We start from the raw sequence: 25,817 nt of genomic DNA, 5'->3' as shown, positions 1-25,817 counted from the left end.
CGGAGTACAAGTAGGGGAGGGTCAGAGAGAAAGGGGGACACAGAATCTGAAACAGGCTCCAGGCTCTGAGCTGTCAGCACAGAGCCTGACCCAGGCTCAAACTCATGAACCATGAGATCATGACCTGAGCTGAAGTCAGACGCTCAACCAACTGAGTCACCCAGGCGCCCCCTTTTTCTTATTTACAAAATGTCTTCTAGTGTCATTTTGGGAGCAGGGCAATACAAGTCAGACAGGCAGGCCAAACGAACTGAGGCTTGGCTTATATTTTGTTATAAGTTGCCTGTAGTTTATTTTTAAGTACTTTAGTATAAACAATATGATATCAAAGTGTGTGTGTTAGCTGAAATCTATACCCTAAGGGTGGTCTGTACCCTAATCAGAAATATATATTTCAGGGATGGTTAGCTCCCATTTAAGACCATGCTCCAGAGATGACTACTGCATCCACTTTAGCTCTAGTCACCTCTGACCAATGCCTATCTGATGTTAGAAACAGATTTTTGTTGATAAAATTAGTGATGTTCAAGATATATGTGTAGATACATAGAAAGATAGGCATGTTGGAATATAGAAACAATCACCACCCTTGCACTAACAGGGTATGTTTTGGAGTGGAATGAAGTTTTATTTTGAAAAAGTTTGTGTTCAGCCACCAATTTGGAGGATTCCTATTGCCTGCCATGTATAAAGTAACTGAATTTTTCTCTGTTGCTGTTGGTTTCAATGAAACCTCCATGCAATTTGTGGTTAACACATTTAGGACAAAGTTAGGACTTCACCGAGCTTGCAAACCAGATTTATAATTGCTGTTACTTTGTTTTGTAGCTGTTTGCTAATAAATGCGTGTATATGTAGCAGAATTTAGTCTGGGATTTGCTTTCTTTACAACCTGAAAAGTTGTGGCAAGGAGTCATACAACCTCCTCTATCTCTAGATATTGGTGGCTACTTATGGCAGAAAAAGAGCTTAGTAATGGTGAATGGCCAAACTGGCACGGTCCATTCTTAAGATCTATCAGGATAGAACAGCGACTGGAAGAAATGATATGGGCTTAAGTCATGGGCCTAAAATTATAAAGGTACAACCAAGGGAACCACTGCAGATATCACCAGGACGTGATGAGAAACCAGGAAAAAATGATGTTATCAATTCTGAGTTTGTAACAGCCAGGGATGGAAAGGCTAAACACAATAAGCACTATATATGTGACAAAAAAAAAAAAAAAAAAAAAGGCTCCAAAGTAAACTCTCATTTTGCAAACAAGAATTACTTAAAGGAGGAAGAAAACAAGAGTGCCCTAAACCAATGTATACCATAGGAAGCATTCTAGTGGGTAAGATGTTTTTTATTGCTATGTACAAAAGTTCAAAGATGGTGCATACCACGGGTAGTCCTTATTCACAAGAATATTAAAAAGTTGAAGGCCCACAAGAACAAAGAATGTGAAGACAAGAAAAAATAAAGCTTATTAAAGGATGTTCAGAGAAAGAAGATCAAAGGGGACTTTCCCAGTGGAACTCTTAACTATTTTTTTTTTAATAGATTCCACACCCAATGTGGAACTCAAACTCATGACCCTGAGATCAAGAGTTGAATGCTCTAGGGGTGCCTGGGTGCCTCAGTCGGTTGAGCGTCCGGCTTTGGCTCAGGTCATGATCTCACAGTCTGTGAGTTCAAGCCCCGCGTCGGGCTCTAGGCTGACAGCTCAGAGCCTGGAGCCTGCTTCTGATTCTGTGTCTCTCTCTCTCTCTGCCCCTCCCCTGCTCATGCTCTGCCTCTCTCTGTCTCAAAAATAAATAAAAACATTAACAAAAAAAAATTAAAAAAAAAAAAAGAGTTGAATGCTCTACTGACTGAGCCAGCCAGGCATCCCAACTATTTTGTTTTTAATTTTTCCATCAGTGACTAGTCTCTGATACCTAAACCTGATTATGAAAAGACCCCAAAAATTGCAAACCCACATCCCTTAGAAATACCAGTGCAAAAATCCTAGAGAAAATATAGTGAATAATTTCTAGTACTACATTAAGAAAACAGTGTATTGTGACCAAGTAGGACTTATATCAAGTATGAAAGTATAGTTTAGTATTAGGAAATATTAATTTAATTCACCATATGAGTATGTCTAGTTGTTGAAAAACACTATCTAAATTCAACACTCATTCCTAAAACTCCTGAAAAAATAGAAATGGATGGATACTTTCTAAATACTTTCTATAATTTAATGAAGAAACACTAAAGATGTTTACACTTAAGTCAGGAACAAAGCAAAGATGATCACTATCTCCATTACTATATTGTGCTAGAAGTATGAGCCAATATAATTAGACAAGAGAAATCAATTAGAGATATCATAATTAAATTTTTTTAATACTTATTTCTGAGAGAAAGAGAGAGAGACAGCAGGAGCAGGTGAGATGCAGAGAGAGAGGGAGACACAGAATCCAAAGTAGACTCCAGGCTCTGAGCTGTCAGCACAGAGCTCGACGCGGGGCTCGAACTCACTAACCGTGAGATCATGACCTGAGCGGAAGTCAGACGCTTAACTGACTGAGCCACTCAGATGCCCCAGAGATATAATTGAACAACAAGAAGAAAAGAACTATCTCTGTTTACAGATGACATCTTATCATACCTGTTAAGCCCTAGGAATCAATACTAAACTACCTCAAACAAACAAACAAACAAAATAATTCAGTAAGGTAGGAAGATATGAAGTTAATATGAAAAATAACAGCCTTAACTTACACAACCAGTTAGGCAATCTCATGAAAGAAAAAAAGAATGTATCATTTACAACAGTAACTGAAAAGATAAAATACTTGGGAATAAACCTAATAAAATGTTCAAAACCTATGTGAAGGAAACTATAAATATTCTGACACAAAAACTGACTTGAACAAATATCTTTCTATTTGTTCAAATATCAAATATCTTTCTGTTCTCAGGATGTGTCAATATTACTCATACATCAGTTCTTCTTTAAGATGATTTATGAATAAAGTACAATCCCAACTTAAAAAGTGCCAAAGACCTTTTTCTCAGAACTATTTCAGAATAGCTAGGAAATTTCTAAAAAGTAAGAGCTATTGGGGAGTGGGGTGGATAAGCCCTACACGATACAATTAAAAGTGTAGTACTAGTACATGAGTAGACAGAAAGACTAATTGAATAAAATAGAAAATTCAGGCTTATGTGGACATTTAATATATGATAAAAGTGGTATCTCAAACTGCTGAGGCAAAGATGGACTGTTTAACAAATCATGTTTGGGAAAATTAGAAACTCATTTCCTATACCATATGTAAGTATAAACTCCAAGTGGATTGGAGATCTAGCAGAAGGCATAAAACAATTCCTATTACCCTGCATGTTTGTAAAGGCTCTCTCGTGATGACTCAAAGTCCAGATGCAATAAAGGAATGAGTTTTGCCAAAAAAATAAAAATTTTTACATGAGGGGGAAAGAAAACCCAAAGCACATACGAATAGACACATAAATTCGAAGAAGCTGTTGCAAGAAATATGCCATATAAAGGGCCAATATCCCTAACTATTTTAAATTGAGTTTAAAAAGACTAAAAAAATCAAATAAAACATGTGCCAAAGGTAAAAAATCCACAGAAAAGACATAAAAATCTCCCTAACTTACAATAAGTAATGTAAATGTAAATTAAAAGTATACTGACATACAATTTCTCACTCATTATGTCGGCAAAAGTTCAGGTAAATTGGCATTTTCATAAATTGCTGGTGGGCATGCAAAATGATATAATCTCTATGGAAGAAAATTTGCCAATATGCAGTACATATGGAATTACCTTCTGATCCAGCAATCCCACTTTTGGGAACTTACTCTAAAGATAGTCCTCTTAGGGGCTCCTGGGTAGCTCAGTTAGTTAAGCGTCTGACTTCAACTCAGGTCACGATCTCACGGTTTATGAGTTTGAGCCCCACATCGGGCTCTGTGATGACAGCTCAGAGCCTGGAGCCTGCTTTGGATTCTGTGTCTCCCTCTCTCTCTGCCCCTCCCCCACTCATGTCTGTCTGTCTCTCTCTCAAAAACAAATAAACGTTAAAAAAAAAAAAACAAATAAAGATAGTCCTCTTAAAATATAAAAACACAGGGTTAGTATTGCAGCATTATTTGTAGTTACAAAATGTTGGATACTACCTAAATATCCAAGCATCAGATTTTAAGTGAATAACTGTAGTATAATTACACAATGGAGTATTGCAGCTGTAAAAAAAAAAAAAAAAAAAAAAAAGGAATGAAGATGATCTCTATAAATTGATGCAAAGTGATCTCCAGAAGATATTATTAACTGAAAAAAAGCAAAATGCAGAACAGCATATATGGTACGTTCACTTTGGAGTAAGAAAGAAAATACACATTTATCCACTTATTTTTACAAAAAGAAACACAGGAAGGATGTATCAAAAAACAATAAAATTGTATACATATAAAGGGTAGTAGGAAGAAGAGTTCAAGATAAGAGAGTGAGATTTCTCTGATTACACTGTTTTGTATGTTAGATTTTTGGAAGCATATTATGCTACGTATTCTAAAAGTAAAATGAAATGATCAATAATGGAAGAAAAAACAAACTAAAACTAGAAATAGAAGCAAGTGAATTCAAGTGTATTTCAAATGACTATCCACTGAAGTAGGATTGTATAAGGTCAGAGAACTAATCCAAATTATTTTTGCATGTAGTATTTTTACTTTCAACTCTCAATCTAGGGTAGAACTACAAACAAGTCTTGAACCCCATTTAGTAGGTTTGCTTTTGTAATCATATGAATGTAACAATTCTTTAAAAAATTTTTTTTAATGTTTATTTATTTTTGAGAGAGAGCACGAGCAGGGGAAGGGCAGAGAGAGAGGGAGACACAGAATTGGAAACAGACTCCAGTCTCTGAGCTGTCTGCACAGAGCCTGATGTGGGGCTCGCACCCATGAGCTGTGAGATCATGACCTGAGCCGAAGTCGGACACTCCACTGACTGAGCCACCCAGGTGCCCCTGAATGTAACCATTCTTAAACTATTTTATGTGCAATATAGGATGAGGGTAATAAGTAAATGTGTTGTTGTTGTTAGAAAACAAGTATCTCACTGTTAACAAAGGCAGACACAAATATGAAATGGGGAAGGCAACAAGGAATACTGAGGAATTGGATTGGATTGTAAGTATCAATATTCATGATTTCTTAAGTGAAAAAAAAATATATATATCTATTCCCTTCTTCCTCACTTCTGCCTACTGAGAGGGCCTAAAAGCAGTAATACCCCAGTATCAATAAGCACACTTAGTTCTAAGGTCTTAGCTTCTAAATGCCATTTTCCAGTAAAAAAAACACAAAAGAAAAGAAAACAGGGCTTTGGAGAATTTGTTGACTCCAGGGTAGGAGTAACAAATGTACAAAACAAGCCTGGAAAATTATTGTGCCACAAAAGTAAGGAAGTGCTCAACATGCAGGTCAAAGGGAGCCAGGTGAAGCTAGCCAAATCTGATGCTTTGAGCATCAAAATAAATAAGGATGGGGAAGAAGAGAACAATATCCCATGCAGAAGTTCAAATAAAATATGTAAATACACTAATGGAAAGGGAGGTTAACAACCAGAAATGTGCATTGTGCACAGTGACTTCCAAGGAGTACAGTATGGAAAGGGGGAAAAAGAGTAATTTTACTGTAGAGAGATGTGTAAATGCTGCTTTAGGCAGTGATCAAGTTTAACATACATGATCATAAATTATGTTTGTAGTATTACCCCTGTTATGATGTGATGAAAGTAACACTTTACCTCAAAACCCCATGCCCTAGTCTAATCATGAGAAAACATCAGATAAATTCCAGCAGAAGGGCATCCTACAAGATACCTGACCAGTTTTCCTCAAAATTGTCAAGGTCACCAAAAACAAATAGAGTCTGAGAAACTGACACACAGCCAAGAGGAGCCTAAGGAGAAATGCCAACTGCGCGTAATGTGGTGTCTTGGAAGGGATTGTGGAAAGGAAAGGGAATTAGGTAAAAAATAAAGAAATCTAAATAAGTATGGACTGTAATTAATGTTAATGCATCAATATTGATTCACTAATTATAACAATGTATAATAGTAATATAAGAGGTTAATAATAGTGGAAACTGTGTGTGTGTGTGTGTGTGTGTGTGTGTGTGGTTGGGAGGGTACAGTACATGGGAACTTTGTACTATATATACTCAGTTTTTCTAAGAATCCAGAACTGTCCTAAAAATTATCTAATATAACTAACCGGCTAATTAAATAAGTAAAAGACAGCAATGCATTATTACTTCTTGAACAAAAAGGAATGCATAAATTCATGCTGATAGTAAACAAGGAGAGCTCTTCTTTATAAAAAGCAGAATCACCTGTAGTAAAGGTGGAGCGCTTGAAAGAGTTAGGGTTAAAAAAATCTACAGTTTGTAACCGTCATTGTAAAGATCAGTTGCAGCAAGGATCTTCAGTGGAGGCTGAACCATAGGTAGAGTTTGATTCGGAGAAAGATATTTGCTTGATGTCAAAGTATCTCTTCATAGACTGCCTATTAGTTGCAAGTGGTAAGATACACAGTGGAGAACCTGGAAAACACCTTGATAGGGTGATAAAGACTAATGTCAACTTATGGTGGACAGACATCCTGAATCTCCATACACAATATCCTGAGACAGACACAACTTCACTTAAGTGGTTGTTTTCGCAGAGAATGCATAACTTGAATCTAATTACGAGGAAACATCGAAGGTCGACGTAGGAATTTGTATTTGAGGAAGATTGTTTATAAGGGGATGGATTGCTTTGGTCATAAGCATAAGCCCTCTTGATCATAAAGCTGTTAAATAATTAAATGCAAATATTTCAGACTATGATCTTAACTATTATATTTATAAATTAAAACATTATCACAACAGAAAGATTTATTTAAACACGAAGACATTAGCAGTTTCACTTGTAGTGGCAGGAAAGAATACAGGGAAGGGAGCGGGCCCAGAGAGTGTGGGGTGGTAGCGGAAAGAGAGAAAGGGCTCTTGGCTGAGGATTCCCAAATTGTTCATTTAAAAAATAATTATTTCTAATTTAACAGACACACAGCACTTACTTTTCAACAGGTGCTGTTCTAAGCGCTTGTTACAAATTGATTTTTAACGGGCAATTCAGTAATTGGCCTTTGTTTCTCAAAACACAACATAGTTACGATACTAAATAATATTCTCTTACGCACTTAAGGCTCTGCTGCAGTGATTGTCTCCATGGATAGAAGAACGTGAACTTAAAATTACTGAGTGGTTTTTCGTAGAAATGCCGGCAACCCTACTTGGCGGTAACAAAGGTTGAGGCCCCTTTGAAAAGCCTGATTGATGGTCTCCTAGAAAGTCTCAAAAGCATCACGCTGAGAGCGGCTTATGTATCTGGGATGCCAGGCACTCACGTTCTCTTTTCCTTTACGGATGAATCCCAGAGTAGGGTCACTGCCGTTTTCAGCCCAAGTTGACAGTTCTAAACCACTTCCCCGCTCCAGATCTGGGAACTAGTTAGGGTTTACGTTTGTCACAGCTAGTGAGTCTCTCACGCAATGAATTCTGGGAGACCAAGTCTCCGAACGCTGAGTTTACCAGGCCCGGTGCGAACGCTGGACTTCAGTTCCCACAATGCCGAGCGCAAATCCGTAATTCCTGCCGGGGTAACAGCGCGGTGGCCGCCATCTTGCGTACGGCGGTGCAGCTTGCCCAGATGCTGAGGGCTTGGGGTTTAGTTCCTCTCTGCTTTGGGGCAGTGTTTGCGCGTTGCTTTTACCTTTTCAGATGTTCGTGTCTTTCTAGACGAGGATTTTATTGGGAGGTAAAAGTCAATGCAGAGCTGTAGTGTAAGGTGAGTAAACACCCCATTTTAAGTAAGGGTGGGGTAGTGACGGTGACGTTTGTCTTTTTTTTTTTTTTGGGGGGGCTCTCGTCTGCTCTTGGCTGGACCCTTTTGATTAGCCCGGAGTGGACCTTTGAGTCTCGGAGATCTCTTGAATTTCTGACAACCCGAACAGCCTCCATTGGGACAAAGACCCCGGCTGACGCACTTTTGCCCGGGCTGCCCTCTTTAGAGGTCAGGAGGCCATGGGACTCAGGTTGTGTATAGGCCACGCCGTGTTAATGCAACCGCTTATTGTTCTTTGAGACTTTTATGATATTTCGAAGGAGGAAATGAGAAGCGGAGAGATGGCCGGAGGCGCTTGGAAGGGGGGCCGTTTCCAAAAGGACGGCGTTCTTTGCAGTTGTATCATCTTCAGTCTCTGTAGGCCTACCTGTATCGTTTAGTTCGTCTTTTTTGCCCCTTTTCCTCTGTTAGAGGAACACCAGAGAGAGGGCAGAATGAAGAAGTATGTAAAACGGGCTTTGGGATCGCACTTTTGAGGGTCCCTAAGTAATTTCAGGGGAAGCAGAATTTATCTTTGAGATTGACCAAGCATGTGGAAAAGATCAGCGCTTTGATTTGGGGAGTTGCCAGATTTCTAAACGTAATGTGACATGTTTGAGTCACTCTTAGGGTCTGTAAAGTCTGGCATTTCAGGTAACCTAACATTTGATTGCTAAGGAGACGCTGAGGTTTGAGAGCTGGATCCATTTACTCCCAAAGATGTAGTGATTTTAAACAGTAAGGGTTTAAAATGCCATTTATCACACCATTTTGGAAATGTGTCAGTTTGGCTGGCAGATTTACTCTCCATCTTAGTACACAATTGTGTATATCATCAAATGTATATTACTGATTTAATTTTCCAAACTTAAGTTCTTTAAGTTCAGAAATGCATCATTTCCATTAAAGGTGAGATATACCTTTTTTAAAAAAAAAGATAACTTACCTTCAGTGAGACTCACCCCCGCCCCCAAATCATTATAACAATACTTAAATAGTAAGTGGTTTTAAAATTACAACTTTGTAAGTTTTGTATTTTGGGAAAATGTTACCATTAATTGTGTATATCACACATTCAAATGTCTTTTCTGTTTTCATGTTTCTGAAAAACTTTTGTTTAGATTTTTAAAACATTAGCTAATAATTATGTGATTTATTTGTTCCCCAGATGCCTTATGGTGAAATTGAAGCAAAATCCTTGGATCATGGTGAAGAACTAACAAGTGAACCATGCTTTAAAAAATTGAAGTCAACTGAAGAGGCTTATGTTTTTTCCCACCATGGTAGTGCTGATTTTCACAGAATCCAAGAGAAAACTGGGAATGATTGGGTTCCTGTGACCGTTGTTGATGTCAGAGGACATAGTTACCCCCAGGAGGACAAAATCAAAGCTACAGACTCGCCGAAACCTGTGCGTGATGAGGTGCCTGGTAATAATAGACCAGATGTTATCGAATCCATTGATGCACAGATTTTACAGGATACAGGTCCTCCATTGGTATCCACAGATGATGAGATATATAGCACAAGTAAAGCATTTATAGGACCCATTTACAAACCGCCTGAGAAGAGGAAATGTAATGAAGGGAGGAATCAGTCAGGCACTATCAATGGTATAGCTGACAAAGGACGAGACACGAAACAGAAATTTAACTCCAAAGAATCAGAGCTTGACAATGAATTATTCCAGTTTTACAAAGAAATTGAAGAGCTTGAAAATGAAAAAGATGATTTGGAAGGAAGTTGTAAAGAACCTGAACCCTCTGAGGAACAAGTTACTGCCTGTCATCAGGGCCATAATAATGATCTGTTAAAATCTGAAGAAGGAAAGAAAAGAGATATTAGTAATGTTCTTCAGTCACATTGTGGTTATCCACAGCACGTGGGAAATGAGCCAGGCAAATATCCTTGTAATGGACAAGTAATACCTGCATTTTGTGATGATTCGTTTACTTCCTTCAGGCCTGAATGGCAGTCAGTACATTCTTTTATAGTACCCCCCAGTCCTCCTCTTCCCAGTTTTAACTATCATTTAAATATTCAAAGATTCGATACTCCACCAAATCCACCATCAAATATTTTCCATGCCCAAGATGGTTCTCAGTTTCAAAATGGGTATTATGTAAATGGTTGTCACGTTAACTGGAACTGTTTGACTTTTGATCAGAACAATGACTATATTGATTGTAGTGAGAACACCAGTAGAGATCATTCCTCTACAAATGGCTACAGTGTGCAAGATGGATATGTGAGTAATGGTTTCTATGAAACCAGTGAAGGATGTTGGAAAGATACTTCTGTGGACAACCATAATGGAACACACAGGCTTATGAACCAGCAGTTTCAAGAGGAAAAGTTAAATAAATTGCAGAAACTACTTATTCTTTTAAGAGGGTTGCCTGGTTCTGGGAAAACAACGTTGTCTCGGTGAGTAAAGGATACCAAGTAAATACTTGGTAATTCATTACTTAAAAATCATAGATGATAGTTGTAATCAACGACAAATGCTTTCATGTTTCTAGCAGAAAAATTTTAATTTGTTACACTTGAGAATGGTATCTGATGGTGTAAATATTTAAAAGGATGTTTCCTGATGGAGTAAAGGAGAATTGGCATGTAAAGATTCTGCTGAGGGTTTTAAAAATAGATACACCATTGTATAATTATGACAGTGATGTAAGTAAATGCTATTTGAGAACTGTATTAGCCTTCCCTTTTTAAGTCAGATTCAAGAAGAGCTGGACTCAGGCTTTTGATTTCGTTTTTTCAAACTTTATGGCCTTGGACAAGTTTTGCTATTTGTTAATAGAATGAGTAATATTTATTTTCCTGAAATAATTGTGAGAAGTAAATGAGATAACCCAAGGAAAGAAGGTGTGGGTGTGTTTTAAGCCCTGTGCTGCGTTCATATCGTTGATTGACAGAGGGAACCTTTTGATTTCTTTACGTTTAAGGAGTCTGAGGTGAGCAGTACCTGAGTAAAATGGAGTTACAGCTGGTGATATATTATTGAATGACAAAATGTTTCAAATTCTTGTTTTTGTTTACATTTTTAAAAAAAGAATATTGATGCATTTGATTTCATTTGTGAAATGAAAGCAGTTGTGAAAAATAACACAAAGAAAAACAATACAAATTCTTTGCAGTTTTTGTAGGATGATTCAAGATGTATGCTAGGTAAGGAGAAAAAGAAAACTTGATGTCTTGGTGGTGAGGATAAAGAAGTCCAAAGAACCATTATATAAATGTTTTGTATTTTCTTGCAAAACAGTCTGAATAGAAGTTTCTTCAGAAGCAAGAAATTAAAGATTAAACTTATGGTACAGACATTTATTTTAAGCTAGATCGTAAGCTGTGATCTTTGTAAATGAATTTAAATTTAGGTCTTTGCATTTTGATTCCTTTTATTTTATTTATTTTTTTTTTTTTAATTTTCTTTTCAACGTTTATTTATTTTTGGGACAGAGAGAGACAGAGCATGAACGGGGGGAGGGGCAGAGAGAGAGGGAGACACAGAATCGGAAACAGGCTCCAGGCTCTGAGCCATCAGCCCAGAGCCTGACGCGGGGCTCGAACTCACGGGCCGCGAGATCGTGACCTGGCTGAAGTCGGATGCTTAACCGACTGCGCCACCCAGGCGCCCCGATTCCTTTTATTTTAATGAAGATTTTGTAGAGAAGATGAGATTTCAACTCTTTAGAAAGTACAGAAATTAAGGGTGAAGTCTCACTAACATGGGCAGTCTCCTAGATTTAGAATATAAGACCAGAAGAAAGAAACAGTTGCAATTTGGAAATCGTATGAAGGGATCTCCTAGCTAGGGTCACCTGACTATGCATGGGTATAGAATAAATTTAAGAAGGAAAGATGAGATTTGAGATAACATTGGAGTATGTTGAAACCGAAGGTGAATAAGGTATGTGATAGAATTTCAAGGAGGAATAATTATAGTTGGAAATGATAGAGGTGATTATACATAATATGCATATTTGAGGAATTAGGTGTATAGGAGTGGATGTTATAGTAGTAACTACCATTTGTGTCATGATTTACAATTTACAGAGTACTTTCACATATAAAAATCTTGTAAGATTGGTTGTGTTATTTTCATTTCATAGAAGGAGCAGAGGCTTAAGAGAATAGGTTCAGGTTAAAGGGCTTGGGAGAAGTTACAAAACCTGGGACAAGATCAAACTATGGATATAAATGATAGCGTGTTTCTTCTCTGCTCCTTCACTTTAATATCTATTGCATGCAGGGCCCGATACCTGACTCCTGACTTTAAAAAGAAGCAAACGTATCTGTTTAGGTCACCACCTTTTTTTTTTTTTTTTTTTTTAATAAATGTGTGTTTATTTACTTATTTTCTTTTAATTTTTTAAATTTAATGTTTTTATTTATTTTGAGAGAGAGAGAGCACAAGCAGGGGAGGGGCAAAGAGAGAGAGGGAGACACAGAATCTGAAGCAGGCTCGGGGCTCTGAGCTGTCAGCACCGAGCCCGATGCGGGGGTTTGAACTCACAAACTGCGAGATCATGACCTGAGCTGAATGGGACACTTAACCGACTGAGACACCCAGGAGCCCCTAGGTCACCACTTTTTTTTTTTTTAATGTTTTTATTTATTTTTGAGAGAGAGACAGAGTGAGTGGGAGAGGGGCAGAGAGAAAAGGGGACAGAGTATCCAAAGCGGGCTCTGTGCTGACAGCAGAGAGCCCAGTGCGGGACTTGAACTCATGCACTGAACCACAAGATAATGACCAGAGCTGAAGTCAGATGCTTAATCGACTGAGCCACCTAGGTGCCCCCAAAATGGGCTTTGAAGAAGGAAAGGTATTCAAGTCCCCTTCTTCCTTCATTTAGTCCTTGCCCACCTCTCCCATCTTCATGTCCTTCTGTAGTTGGATTAGCACCTGCCCTCTATAGCAGGAGACAGAATACCTGTCCGTTCATTGTTGTATTTATTCAAAGGTTCTTTTGAATGCCTCTGCCTTTTGAGGTTTTGGTTTGTCATCTCAGCCCTCAGTTATCCTTCTGAACTCATGTAGTATTTCTTTACCAAATTTTTTACCTAATTGTTTACCCCACAACTTTGCTAACAGATTTTAATGAAATAAGTTTTAGATTAAGTTCTAACACAATTACAGAGTTTAAATATTTATGAATAAGCTAGTGCAAAACAGTTCATACCCCTTTGTAGGTATGTGGAAGTGCTAGCTCTTTGTTCTTTTAGGAAAACTTCGGTGCTTTGATTAAAGGTTTATTTCAGGCAGAATTCAACAATTTCTAGATGTGGAATTTGTTACCATTGTAATTGCCATCAGCCAAACAGAATCCTCTGGAGTCAGGGATTGGACACAGGACCATTTAGGGATCAAGCTTTGGGTGTCATTCCTAGGGGTGTGGACTACAGACCCTGTTCATACAAGGGAGGAAAGTTGAACCTAAGATATTTTAGGTAATATGCATTTCTTCTACTCTACTCGTTTCACTAATGACAGCGAATGTATTTTAAGAAATGGGCAACTAATTTCATTATTATATTAGCAAAATGTTGGGAGTTGATAAGAGATAAATACTGAAGCACTTTCAGAGAGGAGGAAAGATGTTACACTGCTGGTTTTGAAGATGGAAGAAGGGACCATATGGAGGTGGCCTTTAGAAGCTGGAAAATTTGGCGAGGATACAGATTCTCCTAAGGAGTCTCCAGGAGGAATGCCAGCCTACCCACATTTTGATTTTAGCACAGTGGAGCTGAATTCAGGCTTTTGACCTTCAGAACTATAATATAATACATGCTGTTTTAAGCCACCACGTTTGTGGTAATTTGTTATAGCAGCCATAAGGAATTGTAGGGTTTTTTTTTTAAGTTTTTTTATTTATTTTGAGAGAGAGAGAGTGTGGGTGAGTGGGGGAATGGCAGAGAGAGAGAGAGAGAGAGAGAGAGAGAGAGAGAGAGAGAGAGAAAATGAATCCCTAGTAGGCTCCCTGCTGTCAGCATGGAGCCCAATGCAGGACTCAATCCTATGGGAACTGTGAGATGATTACCTGAGATGAAATCAAGAGTCTGACGCTTAAGCTTAACCAGGTGAGCCACCCAGGTGCCCCAAGAAATTGCAGTTTAAAGAGAAATGGGAAGAGATTTTTTTTTTTTCTTCCTCCCTGCTTTTGGAGGAGATCTCAGTTTAAATTCCAGAGGAAAAGATTGACCTTTCCTTATGTAGGTATCTGTTTTTTTAAAAGAAAAAAAATTTTTTTGATGTTTATTTTTGGGAGAGAGAGAGAGAGAGAGAGAGAGAGAGAGCGTGAGCAGGGCAGAGAGAGGAGACACAGAATCCGAAGCAGGCTCCAGGCTCTGAGCTGTCAGCACAGAGCCCCATGCGGGGCTTGAACTCACAAACCGTGAGATCATGACCTGAGCGGAAGTCGGACGCCTAACCAACTGAGCTACCCAGGTGCCCCTAGTAGATACCTATTCTTAATTGAAAGAGTATTTAGAGAGTGAAGTGCCCCAGTGAAGTGGTTTGGGGATAAGGGTATGCGGGGCCACTCAGTAAATAAGGAGATAAAGCATTCATGAAATGTCAGTTCTACTCAGATTTTTTTTGGAAAAATCACTTCTGGTCGTAAATGCACATGGATTATTAGAGAAAATAATGTATAGTTACTAGAAAATTTAAAAATAAATTATGAAAATTAACTCATAATAGGCCCTTAGGATTCCCAAAACAGTTAAGGAACGGGATTCACTTGTTCCTTACTTAAGTGAAGAATTATAAGCACAGACTGCTAGTTATCTGTGGCTGTATAACAAATTACCTTATTAAAAACAGTTAAAGCAACAAACATTTATCATCTCACAGTTTCTGAAGGACAGGAGTCTGGGTGCAGTTATCTGGGTCCAAGGTCTTTAACAATGCTATTGATTAAAGTGTTGGCTAGGGTTCTGTTCTGATCTGAAGGTTGGGGTGGATCTGCTTGGAAGATCTCTACTGAGGTTGTTGACAAGGCTTAGTTCCTTGTGAGCTGTTGGGTTGAAGGCTTCATTTAGTTGCTGGCTATAGGCTGGAGACCTCCCTTGGTTCTTTTCTCCTTGGGATGCTCTCCATTCACAGCTCTGATAAGAGAAGGGGAGCCAGCTTTGAGCCTAAAACATAAGTCACTTTTTTCTATAACCTAATCTCAGAAGGGACATTACATCAACCTTGCCATATTGTGTTAGAAGCTGTAGTCACTGACTCCCACCCACACTAGAGGGGAAGGGATTATAGGAGGGGGTGAATACCAGGAAGCAGGCCTCATTGTAAGCCATTGGTTTTGTCTCTGACACTGCTATGTAACTCCAGGAGCCTGATTTCTGAAGTCATTTTTTTTTCTGGATTTATTTAATATCAAATTGGCAAAGTTGTCAGGAGAGTTAAATGGGATCATAGATATACATAAAATGCTTGTCATATAGTAAGTTTTCAAAAAGATAGATATTCTGGAAAATACAAATCAAGTAGCCAGTGAGTTCATACCTGATTTTTTTTATTAGATACTTGATTTTTCAGAGTTCTAAGTTTTGACATTTGGAGGATTCATTTTAACACCTTACTTAATGTGTGAAAGTTCTTTTTTTTATTTTTTAAAAAAAAAATTTTTTTTTTCAACGTTTATTTATTTTTGGGACAGAGAGAGACAGAGCATGAACGGGGGAGGGGCAGAGAGAGAGGGAGACACAGAATCAGAAACAGGCTCCAGGCTCTGAGCCATCAGCCCAGAGCCTGACGCGGGGCTTGAACTCCCGGACCGCGAGATCGTGACCTGGCTGAAGTCGGACGCTCAACCGACTGCGCCACCCAGGCGCCCCAATGTGTGAAAGTTCTAATAGAATCTGACCATAAGAATTTTGAAAATGTTAATATTTTTAAGTAACTTATTTTTGGTTCAGCTGGTTGATATGGCATCACATATATCCAAATAGATTATAGGTAATTTTTTATATAAATCCCCAAAATAAAGCTTCACAGTTTGAGGTAATTCAGGGAATTTTTAAAAGCTGCATGAACAGTCTGGGAGGAAAAAGTCTCTCTCCAAGCTAAAATAATTTGCTGTAATTATGATTTATATATTTAAGATGTTCTTCATAGATGTTTATTCATGTTTGATGTTTACTTGGTTTAATGGTATAAGTTGATTTGCTATCTCCTCCCCTCTCTACACCCCGCCACCTACCTTTTTTTGTGGTTACAACATTTCTTGGGTACAAAAGCTATTATACGTTTGTAGTATGGTATTATTAGTATCTGAAAAATCCGTGCTCATGAAAGAATGGAAAAAAATGAAACAGGATGTCTAAGAAAGGTGGTATCATTTTTCTGATACTGTTGAAAATAATTTGATATGATGAGGCTGATTATGGTCAAAATTATTTTTAGATCATTGAGCTTTGGTTTGGAATGCTAATATTGTAGCATTTTTATATTCTGGGTTGTCTGTATAAACAAATAAGATGCCAATTATGTTAGATAGTATATTTTGGAAAAATCATGGTGACTTAAAAAAGAAATCCAACTCCAGCCTCGCAAATAACTAACCATTTAATTTCATTTGCTTTGTTTGAAGTAATTCGAACTATAATTTCTATAATTGGAAATGCGTGTTTAAATTTTTTTTATATCTGCACTTTTATTTTTATTATAAAATGTACAAGCATACCTTGTTTTATTGTGCTTCATAGATACTGCACTTTTTACAAATTAAAGGTTTGCAGTAACCCTGTGTCAAGAAAGTCTTTTGCTCCATTCTTCCAAAAGCATTTGTTCACTGAATGTCCTTATGTCACTTAGCAATTCTAAGACTATTTCAAACTTTTTTATTTTTAGTATATTTGTTATGGTAATCTGTGATTAGTCATCTTTGATATTACTATTAAAAAATTTTGTTTATGTTTAATTTTGGAGGAGAGAGACACAGAGTGTGAGTGGGGGAGGTGCAGAGTGAGAGAGGGAGAGACAGACTCGGAAGCAGGCTCCAGGCTCTGAGCTGTCAGCACAAAACCAGATGCAGGGCTCTGGCTCATGAACTGTGACATCATGACCTGAGCCGAAGTCAGATGCTTAATTGACTGAGCCACCCAGGCAACTCATATGTTACTATTATAATTGTTTTGGGGTGCCACGAACTGTGCCCATATAAGATAGGAAACTTAATTGATAAACATTGTATTCTGACTGCTCCACCAGCCTGCTGTTCCCCCATCTCTCTCCCTATTTTCAGGCCTACTTATTCCCTGAGACACAACAATATTGAAATTAGGCCAGTGAGTTACCCTACAGTGGTCTCTAAGTGTTCTAAAAGGGAGAGTTGCACGTCTTACTTAAAATCATAAGCTGGAAGTGATTGTGCTTAGTGAGGAAGGCATGCCAAAAGTCAAGATGGGCCAAAAGCCAGGCCTCTTGAGCCAAACAGGCAGCCAAATTGTGACTGCAAAGGAAAGGTTCTTGAAGGAAATTAAAAGTGCTACTCCACTGAGCACACAAATGATGATAAAGCAAAATAGCCTTGCTAGTATGGAGAAAGTTGGAGTAGTATGGATAATAGATCCAACCAGCCACAACATTCTCTTAAGCCAAAACCTAATCCAGAGTCCTCACTCTGCAGTTCTGTGAAGGCTAAGAGAGGTGAGGAAGCTACACAAAAGTGTGAAGCTAGCAGAGGTTGTTTCATGCAGTTTAAGGAAAGAAGCTGTCTCCATAACATAAAAGTACAAGGTGAAGCGGAAGTGCTGGTGTAGAAGCTGCAGCAAGATGTAGCTAATTAATGAAAATCTAGCTAAGATAATTAATGAAGGTGGGTGGCTTCACTAAATGACAGATTTTCAGTGTAGACAAACATTCTTTTACTGGAATAAGTTGCCATCTAGGATTTTCATAGCTAGAGAGGAGAAGTCAGTGACTTAGCTTCAAAAGACAGGCCGACTCTTTCTTGTTAAGGGCTAACACAGCTGGTGACTGGGTTGAAGGCAGTAGTCATTCACTATTCTCGAAATCCTAGAGCCCTTAAAAATTATGCTAAATGCACTCTGCCTGGGCAGACAGCATGGATGACAGCATGTTTGTTTACAACATGGTTTACTGAATATTAGAAGCCCACTGTTGAGATCTATGGCTCAGAAAAAAAGATTCTTTTGAAATTATTACTGCTCACTGGCTGTATACCTGGTTACCCAAGAGCTTTGGTGGAGATGTAGAACAGGATTAATGTTGTTTTCATGCCTGCTACCACAACATTCATCCTTCAGCCCGTGAATCAAGGAGTAATTTTGACTTTCAAGTCTTATTATTAAGAAATACATCTTGTAGGGCTGTAGTTGCCAAAAATAGTGATTCTTTGATCAAAGTAAGTTGAAAGTAAATTGAAAACCTTCTGGAAAGGATTCACCATTCTAGATGCCCTTAAGAATATTCATGATTCATGGGGTCAAAATATCTATATGAAGAGGAATTTGGAAGTCGATTCCAACCCTCACGGATAACTTTGATGGATTTAAGACTTCAGTGGAGAAGTCAACTGCGGATGTGGTAGAAAGAGCAAGAGAATTAGAATTAGAGGTGGAGCCTGAAGATGTAATTGAATTGCTGCAATCTCATGATAAAGCTTTAACAGATGAGGTGTTTCTTATTATGGACAGCAAAGAAAGTGGTTTGTTAAGATGAAGTCCATTAGCGAAGATGCTGTGAACATTGTTGAAATAACAACAAAAGATTTAGAATATTCCATAAACTTAATTGTTAAAGCAGTGGCAGGTTTTGAGTGGATTAAATCTGATTTTCACAGAAGTTCTGTTGTGAGTAAAATGCTATCAAACAGAGAAATTGTTTACAAAAGGAAGAGTCGATACAATACAAAATTGTCCAGTTTTAGAGAATTGCCACAGCCACTCAGCCTTCAGCCACTACCATCCTGATCAGTAGCAGCTATCAAGATTGAGGCAAGACCCTCCACCAGCAAAAAAGATTACAACTCACTGAAAGCTCAGATGATGGTTAGCATTTTTTAGCAATAAAATATTTTTGAATTAAGGTATATATATATATGTATATATATATATGTATTGTTTTTTTAGTAATAATTTTTATATGCCCTGGGAAACCAAAAAATTAATTTGACTCCCTTTATTGTGGTGTAGAACTGAACCTGCAATATCTCTGAGGTATGCCTATTTACAGGTTTACAATAAGCTGAGGAAAGGAGGGATAGGTTTGTCTTAATAGTTGGAGTCCTTCCTATTCCTTTGATTTGGAGGTATGTGTTCTTGAATCATCCCATGACAATACTCTTATTTTCAATCCCTTCCACCACTTTCCACTCTCTTCCCATCTAAGAAAATTATAAAATGATATCCACTTGCCTAATGGCTGAGAGGGAGGAGAGAAACAACCAACAAAAAAAACTTCTATTATTGTTGGATCCAAATTATATTCACTGTTTTTTTACCTTTTCTCAGCACCCCCTGCCCCAGTTTAATTCATGAGTCACTGGTTTGGGGAATTCTCTGACAATCTGAACACTAGTTAATCTCACTGTGCCTAAAAATTTAAGGTAGTATCATATTGTGAGAACAAAGTTTGATTATCATTGACTTATTTGAAGAGTGTGTTTTTTATTTAGTGCTTAGTAATTGACTTCATTTAGTAATTTAATCTCTTAGCAGATTTAAAGTTTGATTATACTTTGGAGGATTACATGTTATTTCACAACCTTAAGCCTCAAGCTATTTCTGACTTCCACTTTTAGGTCATATGTATTTGTGCCTTGTGGAAATGAGTTTATCAAAGCTATCTTAGGTCAAATAAAGTTTTCCCCAGATGAATTGCTTAGGCTTATTTGCCTTTTAGGTTACTTATTGCACTAAATTTAGGCAATTTTAGAAACTATAAATACAAGTTCACACTAAAGTTAAAACATGGATAATAGTTAACATAATTTGGGGATTGGTTGAAGAATGTTTTTAAAAGTGGTGATACAAATGCCACCTACAAACGTTACTGGTTGTAATTGTATAGATTTAAGTGTGAAGTGATGTTTGAAATCTGAAATCTGCTCCCGTGCTATTATGTTTGCTATATATTTACAGGTAAGTACCAGAGATTCATTCCTGTGTGGCTTATTTTTGATGGTTATAAATTTTATAAATGGCACCTTATGATTTCTTTTATTAACAGAATTCTGCTTGGTCAGAGTCGTGATGGCATTGTGTTCAGCACTGATGACTATTTTCACCATCAAGATGGGTACAGGTATAATGTTAATCAACTTGGTGATGCCCATGACTGGAACCAGAACAGAGGTTTGTTTTGGGCCACGTCTTTGGGATGGAATATTTGACTAGGAGAAGACTGAGTTTTTATTCTCAACTTGACTTTTACCAGCAGAATGACTTTGGCAAGCCATTAAATAGCTTTGAGACCCAATTTTTTCATCTGTTAGAGGCAATGATAGTTATATTTGCCTTACTTGATCAAGGTTGTTATGAAATTAGAGAATTTAGAAAGGTATATTTTGTAAACTGTAAATAGTGTACCAGTATAGGCTGGCAAAATAGAGATGCGGGTTATTTTGATAACCTTTATTTTATACCTAAGGAATAAATTTCAAAGAACTCTTGAAACTGTTGTATATTCCCAAAAAGTATTTTTCTATGAATAATGGCAATGTTAAGTCTTCATATAATACCTTTGAATATTAAAAGTTTTTCACATTGACATTATTCTGCAAAAAAAAATTACTTAATACATTTTTTAGAAGCACATCAGTCAGTTTTTTCTCTTTCTAGATTGGTGGTTCATAACATAGGCACACATATTTTTATTTGTAAAGTTTATCTTGAGAGAGAGAGGGAATGTGCGTGCACATGTGAGCTGGGGGAGAGGGTGGGCAGACGGAGAGGGAGAGAGAGAATCCCAAGCAGGCTTTGCACTGTCTGTACAGAGCTCGAAGAGGGGCTTGATCCCATGAACCTGAGCCAAAATCAAGAGTCAGAAGCTTAACTGACTGAGCCACCCAGGCACCCCTCCTGGGGACTTAAAAAAAAAAAAAACTTATGAGTTAATGTTAGCTCCACAGATTTGTGGTTTAGTTGGCCTGGAGTGGATCTGAGCACTGGTATCCAGATGCTAGATACCAGATAACTAGAAAGTTATCCAGATACTCTGATGTTGCAGTCAAGATTGAAAACTTTTGATCTAGAACTAGTAAGTGCTTACATTAATAAGGTAATTTCTTTTTAAAAAGATGAAGAATGCATTGATGATTCATTGTTTCTATTTTTATTTTTTTTAAGTTTATTTAGAGAGAGTGAGCAGGAGAGGGAGGGGGAGAGAAAGAGAGAGAAAATCCCAAGCAGGCTCCACACTGTCAACATGGAGCCTGATGCAAAGTTCTATCGCATGAACCATGAGTTCATGACCTGAGCCAAAATCAAGGGTCCGGCACTCAACTGGTTGAGCACCCAGGTGCCCCACAAATTGTTTTTTATTATGAAAAATTTAAACCTAGAGTAGAGAGATTACAATGAACACCATACATCCATCACTCAGAATTATTATTAGTTATTGAGATTTTGCCTTTATTGGCTTTATCCTTTTTGTTTTAACCCCCCCCCCACCAACTTTTATTTGCTAAGGTTTTTAAAGTACATTGCAGACATCATATTTTATGCACTTCAAATGAACTTTTTCTTAATGGCATCTTACTTAATTGCAATGCCATCATCACACTTAAAAAAAACAATTTCTTGACATCATGTAATACTCACCCTGTAATGAAATTTTCCTTGTTGTCGTAAGTATTTCTTTACGGTTGTTCTCTTTGAATCAGGGTACAAGCTAGTTCCTCGCAGTACATTTGGTTTTATGTTTCATTTAATTATGTTAATCTGTATCCTCTTTTATCCCTTCTTTTTGTCTTCATAACATTAATTTGTTGTAGAGCTTCGTTATTTGTCCTACAGAATGTCCCATATTTTGTAGTTGTCTGCTTCTTGTGGTAACTATTTAACCTGTTCTTTCTCCTGTATTTAAATAGAGGTTAGTTCTAGACAGGAGGATTTGTTAGGTTTATGTATGTATGTATGTATGTATGTATGTATGTGTGTATGTAACCATATGTCTAGTTGTCCCAATTTTAGTGATGCTAAGATTGATTAGTAGCTTCAAAGGGGCAGCCTACTCCATTATCAAGTTCTCCATCTATCTTATATCTAATGGTTTTATCCAATAGTGAATTGTTTCCTTACTGAAACATTTTCCTTAATGAAGCCAGTATACCTTTGGTGGACTGTGAAATTTGTGTGGAACATTTTTTTCTCTTTGCAGTACTGGTCTAGAATATTACATTAAAATGTTTATGTCATGTGAGTTATACTTGCTGAACAAAGAATAGTGCTTAGATAAAGTGCTGGTTTTATTATCAGTATAACATAAATGTTTTCAAGGTAATGATAACTAACAGTCATGACTTAACTTAGGACTAAATTTCTCTTTTTAACAGATGTTTATTGAATATTTTTTATTTTTTTAAGTTTATTTTGTGTGTGTGTGTGTGTGTGTGTGTGTGTGTGTGTGAGAGAGAGAGAGAGAGAGAGAGAGAAAGAAAGAGAAAGAGAGAGAATCACAAGCAGGCTCCAGGCACTTAGCAAGGAGTGAGAACACTGACTGAGAGCCTGGCCTGTGCATGCATGGGGAAGGGGCAGAGAGAGAGCGACAGAGACAGAGAATCTGAAGCAGGCTGTGCACAGAGAGCCTGATGCAGGGCTCATGCGGGGCTCATGAGATCATGGCCTGAGCTGAAGGCTTAACTGACTGAGCCACCCAGGCACCCCTATTGAATACTTTTTTTTTTTTTAATGTTTATTTATTTTGAGAGAGAAAGAGAGGTGGGAGGGGCAGAGAGAGAGGGAGAGAGAATCCCAAGCAGGCTCTATGCAGTAGCACTGTAGCACAGAGCCCAGTGTGGGGCCCAAGTCCACGAACCATGAAATCATGACCTGAGCTGAAGTCAAGAGTCAGACCCTTAACCGACTGAGCCACCCAGGCACCCCCTATTGAATACTTTTAAATGCCAGGTACCATTCTGGGAATATCTGTCTGCTTCATGTGTGTGTTATTAGAAGACTCTAAATTCATGTTAGATTTTCTGTAAATTAAAAACCTCTCCAAGGTGTCATTACTGTTTCTTAAAATATGGTGACTCTCGTTATTTGGGTATTCAAACATTGTTTACTTAGGAACTGTTTTTTCCTGGAGTGTACTGAAATGTGGTATTACATGATGCCTTTTCATTGAAAGAGGATAATCTTCCCCTTCTTGAAATCAGAGATTTAATTTGGTTATTAAGCTCCTCTTCTGGAATGTAACTCCTTGGAGGTGATAGCCTAACTATTAGACATTTAAGATAATTAGTTTAGTAAGTTTTTTTTTTTTTTTTAATGAAAGATTTGATCACTGTTTATGATTCGGGATAGAGCAATGGGAGATGATAGCATTTTGGTAGGCTATTTATGACCCAAATTCAAAATTTCTTTTGTTAGAGACATCTTCTTCCAAATATGTATTCCATGACAGTCATTACTACTTAACCTTTGGAATTGTTTGTCCTTAGACATCTGTATAAATGTTTTCATCATGTAGAACTTAATGTTTTGAATTCTAAGCACCAACAAAACTTCCATAGCATTGCCTTTTGCCTCAGCCTTTTAAATTTTATTGTAGGTTCTTAATTACATTTCTTGTCTGTTTACACTTGGGGTATGCACACTCTTGTCATTAACTGTGGCTGTGATTCTTACCTCATGGGGAAGAGATGGCAAAGGGATAGGGAGATGTAGTTTAGAAAAGTTCCATGTGATCTCAGCTCCTAATTCGAGAATTCTAGTCCTAAGAAATATTTACAAAGTCAGTTAACTGGTATTTAGCTACTTGGTATGTAAAGTTTTGCTGGCAAGTAATAATATATCCATAGCATTCTTTAAAAAAACAAAACAAAACCCTAAGTTTCTTATTTCAAAGGCATTATTTATAATTATAGACATTGGGAAATATAGATAAAGATAAGCATAGATTGCTTATATTCCTGTTACCCTCAGATGCCCACTTCTGATATTTAGTAACTCTCCCTGGATCTCTGTATTTTGACCAAAATAAAGTCATACTTACATACTGTGTTATAATTTGCCATTTTTAGTTACCAGTTTTCATCTTGCCATGTCAGTAAATGTTCACCTCTTTTCATAGTCAGACTGTATTCAGTGTTTCCTCTAAATGAAAGTTAGCTCTAGACTGAAGGCTTCCTTAGCTGTAAGTTCAACAAAATGTTTTCCCCCAAATGTTCTTCACCGTTAGTTTGTCAAAACCAGTATCCGATCTAGAGAATACACATTGTCTGTGGTTATGTCTCTTAATTCCCTTTTAATAAATGTGGAGTCCTTTTTTTTCATGGCACTGACTCAAGAGGTTGCATAATTTTAGTTTTAAGTACAGAGATATAGAAAATTTCTTAATATGAATGTTTACATTTTATTTTGTGTATTTTAACCTAATAGTCCTCTGGTTTTTGTTTTTGTTTTTTAAATTTATTTTTTATTTCAGCAAAACAAGCTATCAATCAAGGGAGATCTCCAGTTATAATAGACAACACTAATACACAAGCTTGGGAAATGAAACCATATGTGGAAATGGTAAATATAAGATATGAGAGAATTTTAATATTTTATCCTGTCAGTTTTTTCATATTCTGAAATTTTGGTTGCTTTGATATGTATTATATACACATTTGTCCCTATTTTATAAAGAGGTGTATTCATTTACTTAGTTTTTAAAACCTGGGAATAGTACTTATAAAGAAATATGTTCATCTTGTTAGTTTTGCCTGGACTTGAGGATAGTAATTTGAAATTGTCCAGTTAAGTTGTCTTAGTATATTTATAGACCATGTTATTTAAAAGTAGAATTTTTCTTGGTAGAGCAAATTTAGAAGTGTTGTCTAAATGAAACTCCTAATTATCTGCCTTCTTTTTTACTTTAAGAAGTATTCTCTGGGTTTTTGTTTTCTTCCTTTCCTTTGTGTAGGCCATAGGAAAAGGATACAGAGTAGAGTTTCATGAACCTGAAACTTGGTGGAAATTTGATCCTGAAGAATTAGAAAAGTAAGGCACTCAAATTGTTTTTGAATCCTTATCTTTGAAAACATTTTTTGAATCTTTCTCTTTTTTTCTTTCTTCTTTACCCAATTGCTTCACTAGCTTTTGCTTGTCTTATGTTTGCTGCTTGTGAATAGGGACTACTCACTTTCTGTTAAGAGAAGCATTGACTTCAAGGCTTCTTGGGGCACCTTCCCTTGGTAGATTTTATTAAAGTTTCCTTGTTAAGTGTGTTACTTTTTCTTATGTGAATTCCTACCACTGTTTCATAGTTTATTGAATGCTAGTGGAGATCCAGAATACTTTCAAGAAAAAGTTAGAACTTTTCCTCTGGTGTTTAGTGAGGCCACTTAGCTGCAATACCCTTCAGACTTCTCTTCCCATTTTAGCTCCCATCACCTTTTTACCTGGGGTTTTCGGCTTGCTCTCTCTTTTTCATCTTTACTACTACAGATTCATAATCCCATAACCAAGATCCTTGTAATCAGTATGTTTTAGAATTCAGGTTTTGGTTATTTTTGTTTTTTCAAGAAAGGTGATATAGTGCGTATATGCAATCATCATACGCTTAGCAGAGTTTGGGGCAGCATGTCATAATCACAGATCTTAATTTTTCTGTGGCAAATCATGACTAGTCCTGTAATTAGATAAGAAAGGTTCTGCATAATCTAATGTTTGTTGTACAGGTTTGATTAGATTTTGCTGC

The 25,817-nt window shown here is 37.2% G+C and overlaps 1 protein-coding gene and 1 long non-coding RNA gene across 6 annotated transcripts in view; one reads left to right on the top strand and one right to left on the bottom strand.

Moving 5' to 3' along the window:
* Positions 1-7,401: 7,401 nt before the first annotated feature.
* On the bottom strand, positions 7,402-19,108 carry LOC121012832 (uncharacterized). The gene is made up of 3 exons (XR_005782343.1): positions 18,782-19,108; positions 8,873-8,876; positions 7,402-7,415 (listed from the first exon to the last, which is right to left on the bottom strand). It is a non-coding gene; the product is annotated as an uncharacterized LOC121012832 (long non-coding RNA).
* The window catches only part of LOC121012829 (NEDD4-binding protein 2-like 2), a 73,881-nt gene continuing 55,783 nt past the window's right edge, over positions 7,720-25,817 (top strand). The window contains exons 1-5 of one of the 5 annotated variants that reach the window (XM_040448156.1): positions 7,720-7,894; positions 9,099-10,357; positions 20,139-20,263; positions 24,561-24,649; positions 25,041-25,117. In XM_040448156.1, the coding sequence (XP_040304090.1) occupies positions 9,099-10,357; positions 20,139-20,263; positions 24,561-24,649; positions 25,041-25,117 (1,550 nt within the window). In that variant the 5' untranslated portion in view covers positions 7,720-7,894. Of the gene's footprint in view, positions 7,895-9,098; positions 10,358-20,138; positions 20,264-24,560; positions 24,650-25,040; positions 25,118-25,817 lie in introns of those variants that run through there. The other 4 variants (XM_040448157.1, XM_040448159.1, XM_040448160.1 and 1 more) reach the window with 4 other exon arrangements.

Source organism: Herpailurus yagouaroundi, unplaced genomic scaffold, assembly GCF_014898765.1.
Source record: "Herpailurus yagouaroundi ecotype Mexico unplaced genomic scaffold, PumYag 197, whole genome shotgun sequence".
Classification (NCBI taxonomy): Eukaryota; Metazoa; Chordata; class Mammalia; order Carnivora; family Felidae; genus Herpailurus; species Herpailurus yagouaroundi.
The sequence above is the reverse complement of the archived record's forward strand: the minus strand, read 5'-3'. Positions and strand labels throughout refer to the sequence as shown.